The 25,883-nt window shown below is 41.8% G+C and overlaps 1 protein-coding gene and 2 pseudogenes across 9 annotated transcripts in view; all 3 read right to left on the reverse strand.

The window, feature by feature from the left end:
- The window catches only part of Nup205 (nuclear pore complex protein Nup205), a 797,639-nt gene that overhangs the window by 688,734 nt on the left and 83,022 nt on the right, over window positions 1-25,883 (reverse strand). For all 9 annotated transcript variants that reach the window (XM_067782251.1, XM_067782250.1, XM_067782256.1 and 6 more), the window contains exon 2: window positions 16,107-16,430. In XM_067782251.1, coding sequence (XP_067638352.1) covers window positions 16,107-16,430 — 324 coding nt within the window. The remainder of the gene's footprint in view (window positions 1-16,106; window positions 16,431-25,883) is intronic.
- LOC137247645 (uncharacterized) lies at window positions 11,057-14,656 on the reverse strand (annotated as a pseudogene).
- LOC137247646 (beta-1,4-N-acetylgalactosaminyltransferase bre-4-like) lies at window positions 19,265-25,655 on the reverse strand (annotated as a pseudogene).

Consider the following 25,883-nt stretch of genomic DNA (forward strand, 5'->3'; position numbering starts at 1 on the left):
TGGAGGGTCCTTCAGGACCACTCATTCTCTGACCATCGCTACTTCCATTTCGACTTAGACTTGGCGAAGAAGCAGAGCCACCAGAAATATTAAAAATACAAACTTGCAAGAGTACAATAGGGAACTAGCTAAGATGTTGCCACTTGAGAGCGTACCCGCAACGCCAGCAGCATACCAGAACTGGAAAGACTGGTAAATAACTTCACGGGGGAATGGCATAAGGCACTAGATAAAATCTGCCCGAATAGAATTCAAAGGGGTAAAAATAAAAGATCCTCCTGGCGAGATTTCTCTAGCAGCATGGAGACAGTGTCTGAAGGGGGGAGACTCAGGAAAGTACTTTCCAGATCGGCTAATACGGCCCCAGGATGCTTGCAAAGCCCTGATGGTTCGTGGACTGAAACTGGGGAGGAAAGCCTGGACCTACTGCTGAATACACATTTTCCAGGTGCAACTAGGACCAGCGGATTCACAAAGCTCGATACAAGTAACGGTGCAACCTATATTGCACAACCTAATTACAAGAGATAAGATATCTTGCGCCATTAAATCGTTTGAACCATTCAAAACTCCAGGGCCAGACGGTGTTACACCTATACAACTGCAACAATCACTGGAATGCAACACTAAATGGCTATACGCTATAATTGATTCGTGGCACTTAACCACATCTCACGTATATGGAAAAGATTTAGGGCGGTATTTATTCCCAAGGCAGGCAAAGCGTGCCACGCGAAACCAAAAGACTTCAGACCCACCAGTCTATCGTCGTTTCAACTAAAGGTGTTGGGAGAGGCTGATGGAAACATATATCAGGGAGGCAGTGAATGGCCAACTCTCTGAAGCACAAAACGCCTATATGAAGGGAAAATCAACGGAAACGGCATTACACCAAATTACATCCTGCATAGAGAGATCGTTCTCCTTCAAGGAACACTGTCTGGCAGTCTTCCTAGACATAGAAGGAGCGTTTAACAACATTAAACCCGACTCGATCACTAAGGTACTGACTGATCTGGGCAGACCTTGCAGGGTATCGGTGAGCAGGTTCGTCAGTAGGGGAACTCCCCAAGGTGGAGTCCTATCCCCTCTGCTGTGGGTATTGGCGGTGAATCAACTGCTAAAGGACATAGAGGAGGAGAGGGGATGTAAAGTTATAGCATATACTGACGACCTTGCCTTGGTGATAATTGGGAAGTTTCCACAAACTCTCTTCGATATGATGCAGTTGGAATTTAAAAGGGTCGAAGCATGGGCCGCTGATAATGGTCTGGGCGTGAACCCAAATAAAACGGAAATGGTGCTCTTTTAAGATACCACCTCTCTCAACTCCGGTGCTGGCCAACACAGTGCTTAAGTGAGTCCGCCACCTATCTAGGCTCACACTTGATATTAAATTGAACTGGACACAGAACACCACGGAACGTATCCGTAAGGCCACGGTTGCCCTCTACACATGTAAAGGGGCAATTGGACGGAAATGGGGTATGTCCGCTATGATAGTGCATTGGATATATACGGCCATAGTTAGGCCAATATTGCTATACGGGGTGGCGGTATGGTGGCCCGCCCTGAATAAATCCTCGACGGTTGTTGCTCTTTAAAGAGCTACACTACTATGCATAAGCGGATCCATCCGCACAACACCAACGGAGGCTATGAATGTAATACTGAACCTACTACCCATAGATATAGTAGGCATAAAATATGCAGCATGTGCAGCTATTAGGTTGAGAAAATTGACCACATGGTCTCACTGCAACCATACTGAAATTCTCGACAGATTCTGCATACCAGAATGGACAGATTTCTGTAAACCACATACCACCCTTAACAAGGGATATGAGATATTAATCCCTGAGAGGGAACAGTGGGCGAATGACCCATATTAGCCCACTGACAGCATTCAGATCTACCCAGATAGATCTAAACTGGATAACAGGGTCGGAGGGCGTCTCTATTCGGAACGATCGTTTCGCCTTCCGGAGCACTGTAGCGTATTTCAGGCCGAGCTTGTAGCCATGCAAGACGCTGTGGACTGCCTTAGACAGGCTCAGAAGCACATTTATATTTTCTCAGACAGTCAAGCAGCACTGAAAGCCCTTGACTCTGTTACAACTAATTCTGAAACTGTAGTATGCTGTCGCAGATCACTTAACGTGATGACTGAACAGTTTACTATGCATCTGGTATGGGTTCCGGGACATAAGGGCATACCAGGTAATGAGATGGCGGATGAGCTTGCAAGAAAGGGTACCTCCCTTCCACTTTCGCCATCCTGCCGCTCTCCACCTGCAAGCCCAAGATAAAGGAGGCTCTACTGATGGAAGCCGGAGCCACTTACATGGCCGGAATGGAATGAGAAGAGATCGCGAGAGATTCTCACCCTCCGTAAGAGGGGTTTTTCCTTAGTTGTAGGTCTTTCCACTGGTCACGTTTGTATTGGACCGCATGCGGAAAGGATTGGCGCTCCATTTAATTATTATTGTAGAAGCTGCGGCAACGAAGAAGAGTCTGAAACCAGTACGCATCTACTTTGCGAATGTCCAGCGCTCGGTAGAAAAAGGTACCGTTTCATGGGCAAGATGTTTCTTGTAGATCTGACTGATAGAGCTGAGGTCAATACACGACGCTTATTTAGCTTCACAAACTCAACGAAGTGGTTTGATTAGGAGAGTAGGAACAAATGGGCCTATAAAGGCCTAAGCGTGCCGCTCCGATGTGGACGGCAGTCACTTGAACCTAACCTAACCCTAACCTAAGGGTTAATATACATGAAATACAAGGTATTTATAATATTGAAATATTATCCTTTTTACAGGAGTGCTCTCAAAATTTGTATTATCATTCATCTCTTGTTTTTGAAGATATGCCGGTTTAAGCCTTTTTGTTGAAATGAGGTTAATTTGCCTTCTTTTAAGAAATAACTCAATGCCTTGTAATTTTCCTCCTCGTATGAGGTTTTGTAAAGAAAGTTTGTAGTACTCTCTTTAGTAATTTTTTAAACTTTTATTTCATTGCAATTAAAATCGTTTTCATCAGCGTTGTTGTTAAAATTGTACCACTTATGCATTTTGCGTTTAATTTTCTTCGGCAAATAAATATAAAGATGTTCCATTCTTATTTTTATTTTGATGGCAACACCTGTCATGTCATTCACAGTAGCCTGTCTTAATAGCCGCTCAATTTGCCTCACCTTCGGACCAAAAATAATAATGTACGTTCTCGTACATCATTTTGGACTATTTTCTAGTTAATTCTGTAACAGCAAAGTTGTATTAATTTTATTTATGAAGGATTATGTCCCCTCCCACATTGTAAGACTGCCTCCAAATAATACACAGCTAATTTTAAGATTTTGCCTTATTACGATCATTGACCATTTCGGTTCTACTTAGATCCTTTTCTTAAAAATGCGAGTTATATTGTTCCTCTAAATCGTGATTTGGGCTAATATTGTTAGAGCTATATGCGGCACAGAGATCACACTGATTCTTTTTGGGTTAATGCAATCCAATATTAAATTATGTTGTAAATATTTTATAATAGCTTGCTATCATCCAGTATTTTAAAATCACTATATAAATCTCTGATAGTTTTCCTGCCGTCTATGTACTCTTTAGAAGAAGAAGATCTAAGATCATGTGATTCCGATTCAAAGAATAGAATTCAAATGCTCTTTTATATTACGATTTATTACAGAGTTGTTAGAATTAAAATGTTTTCTTTTAAATCTTTCAAATGAAAGGGATGCTCTTTTGTTTATAGTTGAAGTAAACTCCATTTTTAAAATAAAGTATCGATCAATGAAGTAGTATTATTGATCTAAATTATTTTTCCATGGATAATAAAAGTTGTAATATGCGTTACTGCACCTGATTATATATAGTAAGCTGTATCAACTGATAATCATATAAGAATCAAAGCTCTATAAAAGTGAAGTAAAGGGAAATATCATCATCTCGCACTCTAAGTTTACAATAATACGAAGGGAAAGAGATCATTAAAAACTCAATCTTCGAAAAATTGGTTGGCACTTTTGAGAGCTTCTGATCAAGGGAATTTCACTTTGAAGTATTTGAAATAAATAATGTTAGTACTCAGTTGGTCCTCCTTTAAGACTTCTTATTTGATTGGCAGCCGCGGTGGTGTGGTGGTAGCATGCTCCGCCTACTACACCGAAAATCCTGGGTTCAATCTTCGGTCAAAGAAACATCAAAAAATTAGAAACAAGTATTTCTAAGCGGGGTCGCTCCTCGGCAGTGATTTGGCAAACACTTCGAGTATATTTTGGCCATGAAAAGCTTCTCAGTGAAAACTCATCTGCCTTGCAGAGGCCGTTCGGAGTCCAACATTTAGGTATCGCTGCGCCGATTTGTAGAAAAATTAAAAAAGAGCACGACGCAAATTGGAAAAGAAGCTCGGCCTTAATTCTCTTCAGAGGTATATCGCGCTTTGCATTTTTGTTTTTGTACCCTTTTCAACGGTTGCGGGCGTCCCACAAGGCGAACCAGTGGCTTTTTGTTGTTATTATTGTGTTAACAGTGCTTCGCCCCACACCATGGGTGCGACCACTCACAAATTGTCACCAAAGTCCTCTAAAGGAAGTTCAAGGAAACTAGCAGTTTCAACTGGGGTAGACCATAGCTGTTAGAGGCTTAGGTCCCAGATTACAATTTAAAATATGGTTCGTGTCACGTGGGGACACGTCGCATACAGGACACACATTAGGTATGTCGGTGTTAATTCTGGACAAATAAGTGTTTAACCTGCTACAGTATCCAGAACGAAGTAGGTGCAGGGTGACTCGTGCTTCCCTTGGTAGTGTGCTTTCCACTTCTGCGAGTATAGGGTATTTATCTTTAAGAACGGAGCTCGTCGGGCAATTCCTGGCATATAGGCCCGATGCATTTTGGTGGATTTCTCTGAGGGCCTCTTTGTAAATGACTTACTTCCTTACTTAATTGGCGCTTAACCGTTTAAACGGTTATGACCGTCCAACAAGGCGCGCCAGTCGCTCCTTCTCTATGCCAACCGGCGGCAATTGGTCACACCAAGGGAGTTTAAATAGTTTTCCACCTGGCCCTTCCAACGGGGCTTCCAAAGGCGGGTTCCGATAGAAACACTTTCTTGGCCGGAGCGTCATCTTTCATTCACATAACATGGCCTAGTCTGCGCACCCGCTGCGTTTTAATTCGCTGGAATATGTTGATGTGGGAGTATAGCTCGTACATCTCATCGTTAAATCTTCTTCGATACTCGCCATGGCCAACGCGTAGAGGTCCGTAAATCTGTCGAAGAACTTTTCTCTCGAACACTCCCAGATCCGTTTCATCTGATGTTGTTGTTGTTGTAGCAGTGCTTCGCCCCATGCAATAGGTGTGACCGATCACAAATTGTCATCAATATCCTCTAACGGGAGTCCAAGGAAACTTGCTGTTTCAACAGGGATGGACCATAATGAGAGGGGTTTTAGAGGCGTTTGTTCCACATTACAAATGAAGAGATGGTTGGTGTCATGTGGGGACACGTTACAAGCAGGACATATGTTTTGTATGTCGGGGTTGATTAAGAGTTTAGCCTGTTACAGTATCCAGATCTAAGATGAGCTAGAGTGACTCGCGTTTCCCTAGGGAGTGTGCGTTCCTCTTCTGCAAGTTTAGGGTATTGTTCTTTGAGTACAGGATTCACAGGGCAATTCCTGACATAGAGGTCCGACGCCTGTTTGTGGAGTTCACTGAGGACCTGCTTGTGTTTTTTGGCTTCATGCGGCTGTGTTCTCAGGTGCCGTATTTCCTCATAATGCTTACGGAGATGACTCCTTAAGCCCATAGGCGGTGTTGGCTCATCAATCAGATGTCTGTTGGGATGCCCAGGTTTCTGGGTATTCAACAGGAACTGTTTGGTTAGCATTTCATTTCTCTCCCTGATGGGGAGTATTCTCGCCTCATTATGTAGATGGTGTTCTGGGGACATAAGAAGGCAACCCGTGACGGTTCTGAGGGCAGTATTTTGGCAGGCCTGTAGCTCTTCCAGTGAGTAGTCTTTAGGCTTGGCTACCATATCGGGTACGCGTAGCATGCCCATGTTGTTGTTAAGCCCATGTTGTTGTTGTAGCAGTGTTTCCTTAAACTCCTTAAGCCCCTGAGCGGTGTAGGCTCATCAATCACATGTCTGTTGGGATGCCCAGGTTTCTGGGTATTCAACAGGAACTGTTTGGTTTCATTTCTCTCCCTTATGGGGAGTATTCTCGTCTCATTATGTAGATGGTGTTCTGGGGACATAAGAAGACAACCCGTGCGGTTCTGAGGGCAGTATTTTGGCAGGCCTGTAGCTTCTTCCAGTGAGTAGTCTTTAGGCTTGGCGACCATATCGGGGACGCGTAGCATGCAATCGGCTGGCCAATTGCTTTGTAAGTGGTAATGAGCGTTTATTTATCTTTTCCCCAAGCACTGCCAGCAAGAGATTTGAGGATATTATTACGGTTCTGGTTCTGTATAATTGCAGCTGCGTGCTCACCAAAATGTAGATCTTGATCGAACGTCACATCCAAGATTTTGGGGTGTAAGACAGTCGGGAGCGTAGTGCCATCGACGCGGATGTTCAAAATGGTCGACATTTAGGACGTCCATGTTGTAAATAAGGTCGCGAAGGATTTAGTCGGTGATAATGCCAGGTTTCATGAGGCGAAAAAACTGGAGAGATCAGGGATGTAGCCGTTTATTTTGTTGCAAAGCTCATCGATCTGTGGGCCTGAGCCTGTGGCCATTATTGTGCAGTCATCGGCGTAGGAAACGATAGTAACTCCTTCTGGTGGCGAAGGTAGCTTTTATGTGTAGAAGTTAAACAAAAGTGGGTATAGAACACCACCTTGTTTAATTCTTCTTGGCTTTGATGTTTCGTTTCTGAATTGCACCGATGCCTGCCGACCGCCCAGATAATTTGCGGTCCACCTTTTATGACATGGGGAAACGGTAGACCCTTCCAGGTCTTGCAGTAACGTGCCATGTTTGACCGTATCAAAAGCTTTTGATAGGTCTAGCACAACGAGTACTGTTCTATGGTGGGGGTTTTGATTTAAACCACAATTTATCTGGGTGCTAATGGCATTTAGTGCGGTGGTTGTGCTATGAAATTTTCTAAAGCCATGCTGATGACAGGCTTGTTGCAAATTTTCTTTGAAATATGGGAGCAAATGACTTCAAGCGTCTTGGCAACTGGCGATAGGAGAGATATCGGGCAATATGATGACTCTCCTATGTTTCATCTGATGTTTTCATGGTTCATGCTTCTGCACCATATAGCAGGACGGGAACGATAAGAGACTTGTAGAGTATGATTTTCGTTTGCCGAGAGAGGACTTTACTTTTCAGTTGCCTAACTAGTCCAAAGCAGCATTTATTGGCAAGGGTGATTCTTCGCTGGATTTCAGAGCTGATATTGTTGCCAGTGTTGCTGCTGGTTCCCAAATAAACAAAGTCTTTTACTATTTCAATATTATGGCTGCCAACAGTAGCGTGGTTGCCAAGGCGCATATGTGCTGACTCTTTGCTCGATGACAGCAGTTACTTCATTTTGTCCTCATTCACCATCAAACCCATCTTTACCGCTTCTTTTTTCAGTTTGGAGTAAGCAGAACTATCGGTGCGGTGTTTAGGCCGATGATATTAATGTCATCAGCATATGCCAGTAATTGCACGCTTTTATAGAATATTGTTCCAGAGCGGTTAAGTTCTGCAGCTAGTATAATTTTCTCCAGCATCATATTAAAGAAATCGCACGATAGGGGGTCAGCCTGTCTGAAACCTCGTTTAGTTTCGAACGACTCGGAGAGGTCCTTCCCAATTCTGACTGAGCTGATGGTGTTGCTCAACGTCATTTTGCACAGCCGTATAAGTTTTGCGGGGAAACCAAATTCAGACATAGCGGCATATAGGCAGTTCCTTTTGGTGCTGTCGAAGGCGGCTTTAAAATCGATGAAGAGGTGATGTGTGCCGATTCTTTTTTCGCGGGTTTTTTCCAAGATTTGGCGCATTGTGAGAATCTGGCCGATGGTAAATTTACCAGGTCTGAAGCCGCACTGATAAGGTCCAATCAGCCGATTCACGGTGGGCTTCAATCTTTCGCACAATACACTTGAAATGAGCTAATATGCGATATTAAGAAGGTTGATTCAGTTATAGTTGGTGCAGTTTGCAGTATCCGCCTTCTTGTGGACGGGGCAAAGAACACTTAGATTCCAATCGTCGGGCATGCACTCGTCCGCCCATATTTTGCGAAGAAGCTGATGCATGCGCCTTACTAACTCCTCGCCGCCGTATTTGAATAGCTCCGCAGGCAATCCATGAGCGCCCGCGGCCTTGTTGTTTTTCAATCTGGTTATTGCTATTCTGACTTCTTCGTCATAATCGGGTAGGCGACATTTATTCCATCATCATCGATTTCGGGATCTGGTTCGCCATCCCTCTGCGGTAAATCGCTGTGTCCATTTAGGAGAGCAGAGAAGTGTTCCCTCCATACTCTAAGTACTTTCTGGACATCAGTTACAAGGTCGCCGTTTTCGTTCTTAGAGGAGTTTGCCCCGGTCTTGAAACCTTCCCTCTGTCGCCGAATTTTTTGGTAAAATTGTCGGGCGTTATTCCTGGTGGCTAGCAGCTCAAGCTCCTCGCACTCACGCTTTTCTCCCTCTGCTTTTTTCTTCCTGAAAAGGCGTCTCGCTTCGCTTTTTAACTCGCGATAGCGTTCACACACTCCTCTTGTTGCGCTCGCCTTTAACGTAGGCCTGTAGGCAGCGTCTTTTCTTTCGGTTGCAACGCGGCATTCTTCATCGTACCAGTTGTTTTTTCGTGGCCGCCGGTAACCAATTTTTTTCTCGGCGGCAGTACAAAGTGCTTTGGAGATATGCTCCCAATGGTCCTGCATTCCGTCAGGCTGAGTGGTGCTCTCAGAGAGCAGGTGTGAGAGTTGAGTTGCGAAATCATTGTCAGTCTGTTGCGATTGCAGTCTTTCGACGTCTAGATTTCCTCGTCTCTTTTGTTCCTTGGTTTTAGCGGCGCAGAAGCGGGTGCGTATTTTGGCTGCGACGAGATAAAGGTCCGAGTCGAAGTTAGGTCCTCGGATCCTGCGCACATCTAAAACGCTGGAGGCATGCCGTCCTTCTATCACAACATGGTCTGAGTGCGAGTATTTCGATCGGGGGACAGCATGAACCTCGTGCTGGATATGACCATGTTTCGACCACCGGTAAAGTCAATCAGCCTTAGTCCATTAGGAGAAGTTTAATTGTGTAGGCTGAACTTTCCGAATGTGGGGCCAAAAACACCTTCCTTGCCCACCCTGGCGTTAAAGTCGCCAAGCACGACTTTTATATCATGGCCGGGGGCAGCGCACGGTAGGGTATTTGATCAATTTAGCTGGCCAAAAGTAGATTTTTCGAAATATTCCAATTTTTTTAAATATTTTCCCTGGGGTTCCTAGATGTCCACTGAATAGTATACATACCCCAAAACCCAACTGCAACTTCAACGGAGCTAACCGCGCACACCTAAAGTTGTATACAAATTGTGTGCAGTTCGATGTATTTTTGCATTAAAAAGCAATATACAGTTCTATCCTAAATACTTGTTCACTTGTTTAGCCTTAATCAAATCTAGTTAAATTTTCTGTTAGGACAGGTAAATGTGTCTTTAATTCATATGTTAGATTTTTTATTCCGCATATTTTAACTAAGTTATTTTACTTGTAATGCTACTACTTTTCAATATTAAATTTTTTAAAACCCTTGCAAACAAAAAGATATATCTTTTTTTCATGGCATATTATGTCAGTAATTTTTTGACAATTTACCTTATGTTTGTTTCAAAGTTTAATACCAAAAGCGGCTGCGCATACCCGCGAATTTTTGAGTGGTGATCAATTTTGTAAGAGACTGATACCCCTTGTGAAAACATTCTCAGTGGCAACACCTAGGTGAAAAGTCTTAAAATGTAATACTATATCGATTAGGCCGGGTCGATTTGTGGGTAGGCAAAAAAATCGCCCATTGCTCTGTGAAAATCATATTCTAGGGATCAAAATAAGAAACTTTCTGATGTCCCCCCCATTTGGGTCGTAGGGGCAAATTTTGAAAAATCCCACTTTGAAATGCCTATGTTTTTTCTTTTTGGAGTTTATTTTTCTCTTTAGAAATTTATTTAGTCAGAACATATGTAAATGAAAAAATGAATTTAACTTAGTAATAGAAAAGAAATTTTAAAAAATTATTAGAAATTAGCGTTTTTACAACCCCCTTTTAAAACCAAGGCATCACTGTGATGCATTTGCATGTCGTAAACATAGTTGTGTGGGTTTTTTATTCAACTGTTTTAAAAAATGAAGGTATCACTGTGACACAATTGCAGATCGTAAAATTGCTTGTGTTGTTTTTCTTAAGCCACCACAAGACACAGCAGGTAGGATTGAAATTGCCCCTACCCAAAAGTTGGACCCAAAGGGGGGAACATCAGAATTCGTTTTAGAGGTATGGTTCCTTCGGCAAAGTTTCTTATTTTGATCCCTAGAATACGATTTTCACAGAGCAATGAGCGATTTTTAAATCGACCCGCCCTAATATCGATGTACCAAGTTTGAATCAAATCGGTCAGGCCGTTTCCGAGATGGTAGTGGATATACAAAGAAATCTAAAAAAGGTGAGGTGGCAACCCTTAGTGGCAGCCCTACTCAAAGTATCAATAGAAATGCAGAATAAAATACCTTTCGTTTGATACCCATACTGACACACATATCTAATGCCAAAAAATGATCCCGGGTCCCTCCGAAACCGGGGGCTCGATCCAAGTAATTCTGCGCGGAACACCGTGAATTTACTGTCAAAAATTTCCTTTCATAACAATGAACTTTTTAACAGAAATAACTGCTGTTTTAGTTTTGGCCAGCTAGATTGATCTAATACCCCACGCTCTTATGTGCGTTCTAATTATTCATAAAAAGCGTTCTTCACCTCATCGTTGTTGTTGTTGTTGTAGCAATGCTCGCCCCACCTAATAGCCGCGACCGATTACAAATTGTCATCAATATCCTCTAACGGGAGTCCAAGGAAACTTGCCGTTTCAACAGGGGTGGACCATAAGGAAAGGGGTGTTAGAGGCGTTGGTTCCACATTACAATTAAAGAGATGGTTGGTGTCATGTGGGGACACATTGCAAGCGGGGCATACATTTTGTATGTCGGGGTTGATTCTGGATAGGTAAGAGTTTAACCTGTTACAGCATCCAGAACGAAGTTGAGCAAGAGTGACACGCGTTTCCCTGGGGAGTATGCGTTCCTCTTCCGCGAGTTCTGGATATTTTTCTTCAAGTACTGGATTCACCGGGCAATTCCCGACATAAAGGTCCGACGCCTGTCTATGGAGTTCACCAAGGACCTGCTTGTGTTTTTTCACTTCATACGGCTGGGTTCTCAGGTGCCGTATTTCCTCAAAATGCTTACGGAGATGACTCCTTAGGCCCCTAGGCGGTGCTGGTTCGTCAATCAGATGTCTGTTGGGATGCCCAGGTTTCTGGGTATTCAACAGAAACTGTTTGGTCAGCATCTCATTCCTCTCCCTGATGGGGAGTATTCTCGCCTCATTATGCAGATGGTGTTCTGGGGACATAAGAAGACAGCCCGATCCTGATCAAACGTCACACCCAAGATTTTGGGGTGTAGGACAGTCGGTAGCGTAGTGCCATCGACGTGGATGTTCAATATGGTCGACATTTGGGGCGTCCATGTTGTAAATAAGGTCGCGGAAGATTTAGTCGGTGACAATGCCAGGTTTCGCGAGGCGAAAAAACTGGAGAGATCAGGGAGATAGCCGTTTATTTTATTGCATAGCTCATCGATCTCTGGGCCTGGGCCTGTGGCCATTATTGTGCAGTCATCGGCGTAGGAAACGATTGTGACTCCTTCCGGTGGTGAAGGTAGCTTAGATATGTAGAAATTAAACAAAAGTGGGGATAGGACACCACCCTGTGGCACCCCTTGTTTAATTCTCCTTGGTTTTGATGTTTCGTTTCTGAATTGCACCGACGCCTGCCGACCACCCAGATAATTTGCGGTCCACCTTTTAAGACATGGGGGAAGGGTAGACCCTTCCAGGTCTTGCAGTAATGAGCCATGGTTGACCGTATCAAAGGCTTTTGATAGGTCTAGCGCTACGAGTACTGTTCTATGGTGGGGGTATTGATTCAAACCGCAATTTATCTGGGTGCTAATGACATTTAGCGCGGAGGTAGTGCTATAGAGTTTTCTGAAACCATGCTGATGAGGGGCTAGCTGCAAATGTGCTTGGAAATAAGGGAGCAAAATTGCTTCAAGCGTCTTTGCCACTGGCGATAGGAGAGATATCGGACGATATGACTCACCTACGTTAGCTGGTTTCCCAGGCTTTAGTAGCGGGACCACCTTGGCCATTTTCCATTTCTCGGGTATGGCAAAGGTGGAGAGAGACAGGTTGAAGACATGCGCTAAATATTTGAAACCCTCTTTCCCTAGGTTTTTAAGCATCGGCATGGCTATGCCGTCTGGGCCCACTGCTTTGGATGGTTTAGCGCGACCAATGGCGTCCTCAACCTCTCTAGCGGTGATGGTGATTGGTGACGCGCTGAATTTGTGTTTATGTGCGTGTCTATTGGCTCTCCGTCTATCTTTGTCGACCGTAGGATGCATTATATATTGTCGGCAGAAAGCGCTCGCGCATTTTTCCGCATCCGACAGCACCTTATCGCCAAAGGCGATGGAAACTTTGTCTTTGTGCTTAGTCGGATTCGATAGGGACTTTACGGTGGACCAAAGTTTACCTACACCGGTAGAGAGGTTACAACCTCTTAGGTGCTCTTCCCATTTCGCCCGCTTGTGTTCGTCCACAAGCAATCTGATGCGTTGGTTTATATCCCTTATTTGGGGGTCGCCTGGATCAAGCTGTCTTATAAGGTCGCGTTCCCTCGCTAAGCTCGCGGCCTCCGCCGGGAAGTGGGGCCGGATTTCGGGAATTCTCCCGGCGGGAATGAAATGTGCCGAGGCGGATTCAATGACCTTACGGAAGGCACGCTCCCCTTGGCGGGCATCAGTCGGGATAGGGAGGGCAGCAAAGCTGCTGTCTGTTGCAGATTTATATTCTTCCCAGATTTATATTCATCGTCTTTCTCCTCTGTCGGTACATGGGCGCAGATGAATGATATATTAAAACATTTTGCTTTTATTCGGATAGCGGCGAGACGTTCGGCCACAGGGGTGAACGCCAATACTTGTCGACAAAGTCTCTCTCCCACCACGAATTCGACGCCGAAACTGCTCTTATTTGTATGGCCACAGCAATAGATGTCACAATTTTTAATCTTATTTCTTCCTTGCTTCGTCCACCGCATTTCTTGGATGGCGGTGATGTCAAATTTTTTTCTGACGAGGAAATCAACCAGCCGGGCATCTGCACCAATCCCATTCAGGGAGCGGACGTTCCAGGTGTATTCACTCAATTCGTTGCCTTCAAACGTTTGCCATGGTGTTGTTGTTGTTGTATTAACAGTGCTTCGCCCAATTCAATGGGCACAACCGCTCACAAATTGTCATCTAACGGGAGCCCAAGGAAACTGGCTGTTTCAACAGGGGCGGACCATAGGGAGATAGGTGTTAGAGGCGTAGGTTCCACATTACAATTGAAAAGGTAGTTGGTGGCATGTGGGGACACATCACATGCAGGACATACATTACGTATGTTGGGGTTGATTCTGGTCAAGTAGGAGTTTAATCTGTTACATTATCCAGAACGAAGTTGGGTCAGGGTGACTCGTGTCTCCCTTGGCAGTGTGCTTTCTTCTTCTGCATGGGTGGGATATTGCATATTAAGAACGGGGTTCAACGGGCGCGTCCTGACGAAGGCGTTTACCGATATTGTGTGGATTTGGCTAAGGGTCTGCTTATGCTTGCCTGGATCAAACGGCTGTGTCGGCAGGTGCCGCATCTCGTCATAGTGCTTTAGGAGATGTTCCCTTAATCATTTCGGAGGTGGTGCTAAATCAAGCAGTTGTTTGTTATGATGCCCTGGTTTGTGACAATTAAGCAAGAACTACTTGTTCAGCATTTCGTTGTTTTCTTTAATATTGAACTCTTTGGCCTCACTATGTAGATGGTGTTCGGGGGTCATAAGGAGACATCCGGTGCCAGTTCTGATTGCAGCATTTTGACAGGCCTGTAGCCTTTTCCAGTGTGTATTTTTAAGACCAAGCGACCAGACTGATGACGCGTAGCTCATGAGCGGCCGGCCAATTGCTTTGCACGTGGTCAGCAACGTTTCTTTATCTTTCCCCCATGTGGTGCCGGCAAGCGACTTGAGGATTTTGTTCCGACTTTGTACATTAGAAACAATCTCGGTGGCATGAGCCTTGAAGGTTAGAGTATTATCGAACGTTACCCCTAAGATTTTTGGGTGACTGACAGTCGGTAGTGTGACACTGTCGATGCGTAGTTCCAATATTTGCGACATCTGTTCCTTCCCCGTCGTAAACATGGTGGCCGTGGATTTTGTCGGTGATAATGCCAAGTTGCGCGAGGTGAAGAAACCGGAAAGATCGGGGAGATAGCTGTTTATTTTAGAAACTAATTCATCAATTGAAGGTCGTTAGCATAGGAAATGATTGTAACTCCTTCTGGCGGGGAAGGCAGTTTTGATATGTAAAAAATACACAGAAGCAGGGATAGGACACCACCCTGTGGAACCCCCTGTTTAATTTTTCTAGGTTTAGAAATTTCGTTCCTAAATTGAACCGACGGCTGCCGACCACTCGTGCCGTGATTGACTGTGTCAAAAGCTTTTGCCAGGTCAAGTGTCACGAGCACCGTCCTATTATGGGGTTTTTGCTGATTTAATCCGTAATTAATCGGAGTGTTAATGGCGCGGTGGTGGTGCTGTGCATTTTACGGAAGCCATTTGATGCGTGGCTAGGTGAAGATTTGCCGTGAAATGAGGGAGCAGGACGGTTTCCAATGTCTTAGCTACTGGCGAAAGGAGTGATATCGGTCGATAAGACCCTCCTTCGCTAGCTGGTTTGCCAGGCTTTAGTAGTGTGATTATCCTAGCCATTTTCCATTTTTCTGGAATAACGAAGGATTCCAGGGGTAGGTTGAAAACATGTGTGAGGTATTTTATTCCCTAATCGCCAAGGAGTTTAAGCATTGGCATGGCTATTCCGTCGGGGCCTATCGACTTGGAGGGCTTGGCCTTACGGATGGCTGCTTCAACCTCGTGATTGATCTGATTGCGAGTATTTCGATCGGGGGACAGCCATGTAGCTTGATGTATCTTTTTACGCATGAACCTCGTGCTGGAACTGACCATGTTTCGAGTACCGGAAAAGTCAATCAGCCTCAGTCCATTAGGAGAAGTTTCTTTGTAAATAACTAATCTTCAAAAAAATTAAAATACCCTTACTAGGAGGGCAGAATACCGGCCCCGAACTGCTTACTCGGCAGTCAAAAAAGGGGCCAAAAATCGACTCGTGTTAAGAGGAAAATAAGATGGTAACTTTTCCTACGCTTCACACAATCAACACATATTTCACATGTTTTCCGCTTTGTATTAATAAAGGAAAGAGGCAAGTATAATTGCAAACAAAAATATCGCTTTGGGACGTTTATTTTTTAAGGATATGGTAGCGCTGTTTCTAAAGGGAATAGGTGTGCTCGGCCGGGAAAACTAGCACAAATTGTTCAGCATCAAAATTCACGCTCTCAAAGAATTTATTCTCACAAAGAGCGAACATGGCTAAGTGTTAAACGAACACAAATTAGCAAACATTTGTCAGCAATCTGTATAATCAGCTGTTTGCTTTAATACTTTTGTATGTGACTACTTATATTTATTACTAAATTATTGAAATTAAACATATAAACATAGTTCTTCGATTTTATGAGTTATTTTCTTATTAAATCACTCATAAAAATACCTCCGCAATATTTTAATTTAAAAAATTTAGGACATAAAAAACTGAAAACACCGCTTCGTTTGCTGGTTACCCGATAATAATCTGGGATCGAAAAGTGTTATGATACAAAAAAATAGATATACGTACTTCTTTAGGTATCTCGGTTATCCATGAAATGCCACTTGTTGCACGAAAGAGGTCGCGAAGAGAGTGCACCAAAGTCTTCTTGCCATCATAGTAAAGTAAAACTGCAACCAGTCCTCTTGATAATCCTGGGTGTCTCGACATTTCGCGTTGAGCAGTGCATAACAACTCCATAGCCATCATTTCGTCTACGTTAAACATATCAGATATTATCAAAGCTTCATCAATTAACTCCTTAGAAATCGGAACAGACCGAGAGTACTTTGACGTTAAGACTCCATCTATTAGGCCATTTTTCAACACCTGTCTATGCTTTTCATTTTTTTGCTATACGAATATTAGATGAAATGGAAAAAAAAATTTACTTATATAGATATGTACATTAAGTTGTCGGTTAAAAAAATTGCTGTTGAGAGATTACGTAATAATAGGAAAATATACTAAGATTTACATTGAGAACAAAGAACAAAAACTTGGAAGTTGGGAAAGTAACACATAGTGCCAAAAAATTGGTAGTAAATAGTCTAGTAGGCTCCCTCACTAAGATAGGCACCTTCTCATTGGTGTGAGAGCTTAGCCGAACTCCATAGCGCCCGCTGTTTAGGACTGGCATCTACGCCGTTTCGCCTCATAGGAAAGCGGCGGGATGTCAGTGACCAAGAACTGCCAACGCCCTAATCCAGGGTGTTATGCGGACCGTTCTTATTGGACGATATGCAGCTAGGGGATAAATTCGGCCGTATTCGTACGGAGTCTTCCCGATACCGGGCTACCACTGTAAGGGGCGCCGCTGTGGCGGATGGTTCTTTTCCCGTATATAATACTTGAACGATGAGCTGGAGGGGGACAAACAGCCCAATGGTGCTGACAGTCTTACAGACAAAACCTACAACGCAGTAAAATGGCGTCGAGCGAACTCCTCCTAACCTTGAGGAGGGTTTGTTTGACGTGGCGCTGATCCAGGAGCCGTGGCTCTCATCGGGAGGAAAGGTTTCTGGACTCAGCGTGCGTGGATTTGGCGTTTACTACGCGCAAACGGAAGGACGGGTGAGAGCGGTAGTCATGGTAAGGAAACAACTGCACTCATATATGCTGCCTAATTACACTAGTGAGGACCTCGTAGTGGGGCCGTTGAGCAAAAGAATAAGCAGGCACTTATCCTGACATCCTGCTACATGGCCCATGCTGCGGAGGTTCCACCGATGGAGTGCAAGAGGCTAGGACAGGACAAAGGACGCAAACCGCCACGGGTTGTCTTCTTATGTCCCCAGACCACCATCTACATAATGAGGCGAGAATACTCCCCATCAGGGAGAGAAATGAAATGCTAACCAAACAGTTCCTGTTGAATACCCAGAAACCTGGGCATCCCAACAGACATCTGATTGATGAGCCAACACCACCCAGGGGCTTAAGGAGCCATTTCCGTAAGGTTATGAGGAAATACGGCACTTGAGAACACAGCCGTATGAAGCCAAAAAACACAAGCAGGTCTTCAGTGAACTCCATACACAGGCGTCGGACCTCTATGTCAGGAAATGCCCGGTGAATTCTGTACTCAAAGAACAATACCCTAAACTTGTACAAGAGGAAAGCACACTCCCTAGGGAAATGCGAGTCACTCTAGCTCAACTTCGATCTGGATACTGTTACAGGTTATACTCTTTTTCGACGCTCAGAGACCTATTCGACAAATAAGATTTTAACCATGACAAAAAGAAAAAATGAGATCCAATACATTCCAGTTTAAATAATAAGATTTTATGTGAAACTTTATCGAAAGCCTTTGAGAAATCAGTGTATATAGTATCTACATGACAGCCATCCTGAAATGCAGATGCAGAAATCAGAAAACGACGCCAGGCTCGTAACAGTCGAGCGCCCACCACAAACCCATGTTGGCACGGCTCAAAAACGCTTTTGATGACAAAAGTTAGCTTCTCCTTTATAATTCTTTCAAAAAGCTTCGAGCAAACTGTGAGTTTGGCGATAGGCCTATAGTTAGAGACATCATTTTTATTGCCAGCTTTAAAGATTGGACATATGGAACTTTTTTTTCCACCTATCGATAAAAGTTCCGGAAGACAGGGATAAAAGATAAACTACAGAAATTCAGGACAAAGGCACAGAGGCCATCACTGCCACACTTTAACGAGGGTTTTAGGGAAGACATAGCATTGCTGACGTTATCGGCGGAGATAATGAGGGAGCCAAAATCTAAACGATCACAGAGCCCGGAGAGCGAATAAGAGTCAATCAGATCTACAGTAGCATCATCAAAGTTTGATTTAAAAAATTCAGCAAACAGCTCCACTGTTTCAGGTAAAGACTGGGAGCTTACTCCATTAAAGCTCATGCAGGTCGGGATAATCGTCGAACCACGTTTAGAGAGGATAAAGTTCCAAAAGGCTTTTGGATTTTCTTTAAGTTTATTTTCGGGCCTACACATATAGCTATTATAAAGAAATTTGTCAAGGACATTAAATTGACACAGACTGGTAATGAACTGTTCTCTGAGAAGGAAGTTATCTGTATTTGCCTTAAATAAGTTATTGAGTTGGCGGCCACCGTGGTGTGATGGTAGCATGCTCCGCCTACCACACCGAATGCCCTGGGTTCACACCCCGGGCAAAGCAACATCAAATTTTTAGAAATAAGGTTTTTCAATTAGAAGAAAATTTTTCTAAGCGGGGTCGCCCCTCGGCAGTGTTTGGCAAGAACTCCGAGTGTATTTCTGCCATGAAAAGCTCTCAGTGAAAACTCATCTGCCTCGCAGATGCCGTTCGGAGTCGGCATAAAACAAGTAGGTCCCGTCCCGCCAATTTGTAGGAAAAATTAAAAAAAAGGAGCATGACGTAAATTGGAAGAGAAGCTCGGCCTAAAATCTCTTCGGAGGTTATCGCGCCTTACATTTTTTTTTTTAAGTTATTGAGTTTGTTACGCTTATTTTTAATCTCTTAATAGTTTTATTATACCATTATATAAAACAGATGACGTAGGGATAGCATCAAAGTTATTATTATTATTTATAATATTATATGTAAATGAAATATACAATAAATGTAAAGCAGTAAGAGTAAACACTTTTTATCTTAAATATTTATAAAAGAAAAACCTAAACAACTGAGCAATCACTATTTACCTACTTATATATGGAAATACTAACTTGTTTGGTCACGGATTTTTAATTCTGCTAAATACCAAGTCATTGTTGGAAATTCTTTTATACTATATATATTATACTTAATGAATTTATACCATCCATTACCATTTTGTTGATTCCATTCCCGAGATTTTCATATCTTTTTGGATTTGCTTTTTCCTTGGGGTGTTTTATCATCATATAACGTGCTATATTGACGGGATATCTGATATGAACAAATTGGCGTGTTTCAATCTGTTCGACATATCATCATCTTCCCCACCCCAACCTAAGTATGAATTTGAGAAGCCATTCACCAGGTGAAACTGTTTACGTGTCATAGCAGATACTCCCCCAAAAATTGATCCACAAGGCAACTTGAAGTTTAATGTGTCTATAGCAACCGACATGTGCGGCGGTTGCCGCGGGTATGTGTATAAGTTTCGATTATCTAGAAGTAACAAGTCAACGTCATGGAAGATAAAGCAGTCCCATGGAAATATTTTTAATGTTTCTAGGAGGCCAATATTCATAAGTAAGCACGACTGAAAGCTTTTGCATTTGTTTGCTCAATAAGAAATATTCTATAAGCGATATGCTGTTTCATTAGGAATGGATGAATGTTTCGCAGAAAAACTGCCAAATGAGCGTAACGATCCCTAAACGGAGCCACAATCATTTGGCTCAAATGCTCCACCTGTCTTTAAAAGCGGAGCTAATTCAGCTTCTACAATATCCAAGGACTCTAAAGTTGTATTGGGAGTAATAGGACCTTCACTCTCATCAAACTTCGGTGTTTTACACGTCCTATTTTTAAAAGCTGTATGTGTCTTTATAGGCAGCCAAGTATTAGGTATTGAATCCTTATTTGATTTTCCATTGTCATAAGTAGTACCATTATTATCGCCAATTGATAAACTAGACAATTGGGACTCGACATCTTGCGAAAATATTGTGTGATTAACGGACAACGATTCGTTTTTGTTAATTAACACATCACTGGAAATGTTATCCAATAGAAAACCTATGCATATGAGTAAGCTTACTAAAGATGAATAACTATCGGTATATGATGTCTATCAGATAGACATACAGGAAAGGTACTCTCAGAGAGTTGATATATTAAATTCTCGTCGACAAATATAAGATCAAGTAACCTGGAAAATAAGATTTCCTTGAAATTACTTTTGTTTAGCTTACTCTTAACAGAGGCTGGTATGCAATTCCAGGTTCTTATAGTGTTGACAAAGGACAACCTCGCAGATGCTATAAAATTAAAGGTAGGGAGAATTAAATCACTGGTACGCTCAGACCTAGTGAAAACAAGTTTGTCAAACAAGAGGGAGACATAAGACGAAACAGAAAAATACAGCTTCTGGCTTTACCGTACTGGAAAATATCACATCCCAAAAGTTTATTTCTCCAGCTGGAGAAGTAATCATATCTCTTAGGACCATAAATATACCGAGTAATATGATTGAATAACACATCAATTTTGTGGGCAGATTGTAAGTCCAACTTATTATAGACTAATTCAGAATACGAAATTATTGGTAGCAGTAGCTGAATTGCGAGTCTCGGCCTAATGACTAAAGGTGTAAAAGCACCAGCCGGCCTCAGACTTCTTAAGGAGGCATACACTGAATTTGTGTGATCAACACAGGACAAGTTAGAATTAATTACGAAGCCAAGGTTAGTAATTTTACTAACAACCTGCAAAGGCATCCTGTTCAAGTACAGCAGGGGCAAGGTAACACCTTGCAACCTCTTTTTCGCAATAGGCAGGACAAAAGATTTATTGGGATTCAGGCGCAGACTATACACACTGCGGATCTGGCAACTCTGGATACGTGATTCAAAAGTTTTTGCTTACAAATTTTAATAATTTCATTGTTTTTAAGTGCATTACGCTTAGTAGAAGTGTTCAATATACGTTTTCGAAGAGGGACTTTTGTATAAAATCGCGCAGTTTCATCAATTCGAACTCTCCTTTTGGATTTGCTGCAAATATAGAAAGGTCTTAAATTATATTTTTTGCAATAACATCTAGCGCGAAAAAGTTTGCAAATAAGTTGACCAACTTATCAGGGCGCCACCTGTGTGTGAACCATCTTTCTTCAGCTGATTTAAATTACGGTGACCAGGTGTACTTAATAACTCATAAAGTACTCGCAAGTATTAATAGAATAAATTTCTGAGTACCCTATAATCTAGAATGGCGTCTACTACTCCTCCCTCTGTAAATCGTCGGCTAAGCAAGCAGGGCTCTCCTACTCCGAAAGCGGCTAAGTTTGAAGAAGGTATTATCCTTGCAGCTGTATTCGGCAAATTGAAGGAGCTGGAAGAGAATGTTCAGCAGCACACTGAGCAGTTGTGGCCACTAATTAAAAGGAGTTCGGACCAGCTTGCTGAGGTGGAGAGTAAGCTTACTAAAAGTATTGAGGATATAACTTCGTTTGCTTATACGGTTGCTGACTCGTCTGCCCGGATTGCTGTATTGGAAGCTAATGCGCAGAAAACAGGGGAGGATCTTGCGTTAATGAAAGATCATTTGGAGGATGTATTCGAGAGGAGTGCTGCGCCTGATATTGCGGCGGATGCCATTGTTTTCGGAATTCCGTTCGGTAAGGGCGAAAACTTAAAAAAAAGTATTACCAAGTCTGTTTCTCAATTGAGTTCATGGCTCCGCAGATCAGGGATATTTTCCGCACTAAGGCGTCAAGTACTACATTGAACAGTGCAGTGATACGCTCCTCTTGAACGCAACCGTACCCTGCGAGCTTTTAGAGAACATCGCAAGAGAATAAAATTGCGACTCCTTTGCGTCCAATCGGCATTGAGGGGTCCTTTCATATATACGAGAGCCTCACTAGGGAGAATACTTTTACTGCAAGAGGCCATTAAGTTGCGACGAAAAGGAAGCCTAGTATCGGTATTTACTATGAGAGGTATGGTACATATAAGAGCGGACAGGTCAACTAACAGCCCACCACTAAAAATAAGGAGTGTTGATGATTTGCAGCAGTTTGGCTAGAGTTGTATTTAATATAGTAATGGTATCTTGTTGTTTCTGTTTTGTATATGTATATATTTTGTAAGTGTAGTTAAACTCAGTTACTGCGTGGTATCTTTACTTCGGTTTATTTGTAATTATCTTAGGGTTGCTTTTAACTTATGCTATCTAAATCATTCTAAACGGTGGAATGAATAGCATTGATGAAAATAGTCTTGCACTTTTAAATATCATGTGCAGTACACAAAGAGGATTTAATGTTGTGCATTTTAATGCACGAAGTCTTAATTATGAGAAAATGCATCTGGTTAGGAGAACGTTTGAGCGGTCGTCTATGGATGTTATTTGCGTATCAAAGACCTGGTTTAGACATGATTTAAGAGACGACACTTTGAAATAGAGGGCTATAAATTATATCGAAATGATAGACTGAATAGAAAGGGTGGAGGAGTGGCGGTGTACTGCAAATCTCATCTGAAGACTCGCATAGTGTCCCATTCTGTTGAGAGTACAACTGAGTTTGTACTTATTGAAGTGTCTAGTTCTGCGTCAAAAATCTTTGTGTCATGTGTGTATAATCCTAATAGGTGTTCTAGTGTAAGTGATTTTTGTAGCATGCTATCTGCATTCACAGTTGACTTCGATAATATCGTTGTGTGTGGTGACTTTAATGTTAATATGTTATGTCGTGACATGTATAGCTCCCGTCTGTTGGACGATGTTTCTGGTAATGGTCTTTCTCTAGTCAACTCATCAGTACCAACAAGGTTCGCGAATAACTGTTGTCCTAGTCTGCTTGATTATTTCTTTGTCTCCGATCCGTCCTCTGTTTTAAAATTTGACCAAATATCATTTATCTCTGACCATGATTTAATTTTTTGTTCGTTTAACCACCATAATTCATTACCTGTTGCATATAGTTTCCCTGAATATCGCTCGATTAACCTTAACAGCTTGACTGCTGACATATCTCGTGTTTACTGGGCCGATTGCTGGAGTTTATCTGATATGAACGATAAACTCAAATTTTTAAATGAAAAGGTTCTCACTCTTTACTATTCCTATGTACCAATGCGTTGTTTACAAAGAAAATCGTCCACGCCCCCATCATTCAACACAACTGTTTTTTTATTATTATTATTTATTTATTACGGCCAGAAGCCTAATTCTTAAATTTGAATATATTACAGTTTCTATCTTATAGCTAAAGTTTTACAATATTCATATAATTTTGTTTTAAATACCGTTATTTGGTTGCAACTTTTTATATCCATAGGCATAGCATTGTAACTTTTCAGACCCTTGTAGAAAATATTCTGTTGATCAATTTCAGTTCTAAAAAACGGCAATTTGAAATTATGTTTGTTCCTCGTACTCAACTAATGCTATATTTTTATTTAAATACGCTGGTACATTTCCATGTTTGATATTAAATATGAATTTCATGGAGTGGAAAAAAATCTTTTGTTTCACACTTAACCAGTCTAAAGTCTTCAACATGTCAGCCGTTCGTGTATATCTAGGTTTCTGAAGAATAAATCTCATGCATCTATTTTGAATCTTGTCTACTTCTTTATCCGATATTATGAATATAATGGACGGGCAGTACACGAAGTGCGGTTCTATAATTGATTTATATAAAATTATTTTGTACTTTTTTTGAATGAATTTAGTTGTTCTCTGCATGACTCCTATTTTATTAGCAACTTTTTCAATTGTATAATTTATATGATCTTCAAATTTGAGTTTATTATCAATTATTATTCCTAAGTATTTTATACTGTTAACTCTTTGTATGATTTCATCATTTATTTTTAGCTAGTCTATATCATCCTCATTGATATTCGTTCTTGTTATTATCATATATTTAGAATTTTTTGTTGTTATATCGGCCTATTGATTTGTAATATCGCGGGTTCGAATCGAGCTCAAGGGCTAACAATAATTATTTTATCATTATTATTGTTATGATAAATTTTTTCTTAATTGAAAAAATTATTAAATTAGAATAGAAGAAAGAAAAAATTTAGACAACTGCCAAAGCTTGTTGTATAGATCCATTTCGGGCACTGCTAAATTCCTTCATCGCAACGTTTAGGCGCCGCTGCTATAACCATTCAGCCATCACAGTGGTTTTTTGTTTGTCTTCTTTAATCCTACTTCTATTCTGGTTCTTGCCAATTGTTATTCACAACACTGCGACATCTGTTGCAGAATGAATGTGAAAATTAGACTTGTTTGATGGCAATGCTGCCATAGTGTCATATTTTATTGACACTTTTCCCCGTGCCCTGGGATGTATTAAGAATTTTTTGTTGTTATATCGGTCTACTGATTTGTAAGATCGCGGGTTCGAATCGAGCTCAAGGCCTAAAAATAATTATTTTATCATTGTTATTATGATATTTTTTTATTAATTGAAAAAATTATTAAATTAGAATAGAAGAAAGAAAAAATTTAGACAACTGCCAAAGCTCGTTGTATAGATCCTGTTCGGCCTGGGTGCGTCTGAAACCGGCAGTGGGTAGGCGCACACGGGTCGATCTTGAAGTGGATGGTTCACTCAAAAGAAATAAATAAGAACACAAAGAGGAATTTCCTCGTTATAATATAATATTTAATTTAGAGTGAAGGAAAATATAAAATGTGGTTACAATATTACCGTGGTGTTTTAAGTGACGATGGTGATCCTTGCGATGTGTGCTGGTTGGCGGTCAATCAAGAAAGAGGCCGGTTGTCCCGTTGATGACAACCGCTAAGCCGCGAAAAGGCATGCACAGAAATGCGGCGTGAGTGAGGGTGGCTGGAAATATTATTAAAACGTTAGGGAGGGGCGCCGTCAATCAGGTAAAAGTTAGGCATTGGGCCTAAACATGCCGCCCCTTGCGGTACGCAACATCACAGTCCGCCAAGGATCACCGACCGTGAAGAAGAAAAGAAAAAAAAAATGAAAAACTTATAACTAATTATATCTAACTTAACATAACGCCGGCCAGTCCGCCGGCTTGGCGGCACGCAAAATGGTTTGCGCAGTGTGTGAGCTTGGTTGCTGCTGCCTCGGTCATTCGCCAATTTTCCCGTTATGGTTTAAGGCCTGAGCCAGGTTTGCCTAGAGCTAGGGATTGCGAAAAAAAGTAAGAAGTAATACGTGTTCATATTTCTTGCCGTTTATTACAAATTCATTGGAAATGAACAAGCATAGAATTTTGTATGAAGAAAATTCAATAAAAAATAACTTATTGTGATGATACAAGATTTTAAACGCACACCTCCATTGTGAATTCATACAAGTGGCGAAGGTTTGATAGAAATGTTCACAATAGTAAACAGCTTCGATCACCTGTTCAATCGTTGTTCGATTACCTAAATCATTAGCTCACCAGTGGTTTTCAAACATTTTTGTAGACGACGGGTATATTGCTTTATTTACATATTTTAAAATGCCTGCATAGCTGGTGGCTTGAATTTAATCTACAAACTTTATTTTAGAAATGAATATTAATATGTAGTCTGATTTTCGGTACACAAATTTAAAAGAAAGCTGATTTGAAACAAATGTACAATTCATGGCATTTCAATTTAATAACGGCGAACAAAAGAAAAACAAACCTTTATTCCCTTATCT

Source organism: Eurosta solidaginis, chromosome 4 (genome assembly GCF_040869045.1).
Source record: "Eurosta solidaginis isolate ZX-2024a chromosome 4, ASM4086904v1, whole genome shotgun sequence".
Taxonomy (NCBI): Eukaryota; Metazoa; Arthropoda; class Insecta; order Diptera; family Tephritidae; genus Eurosta; species Eurosta solidaginis.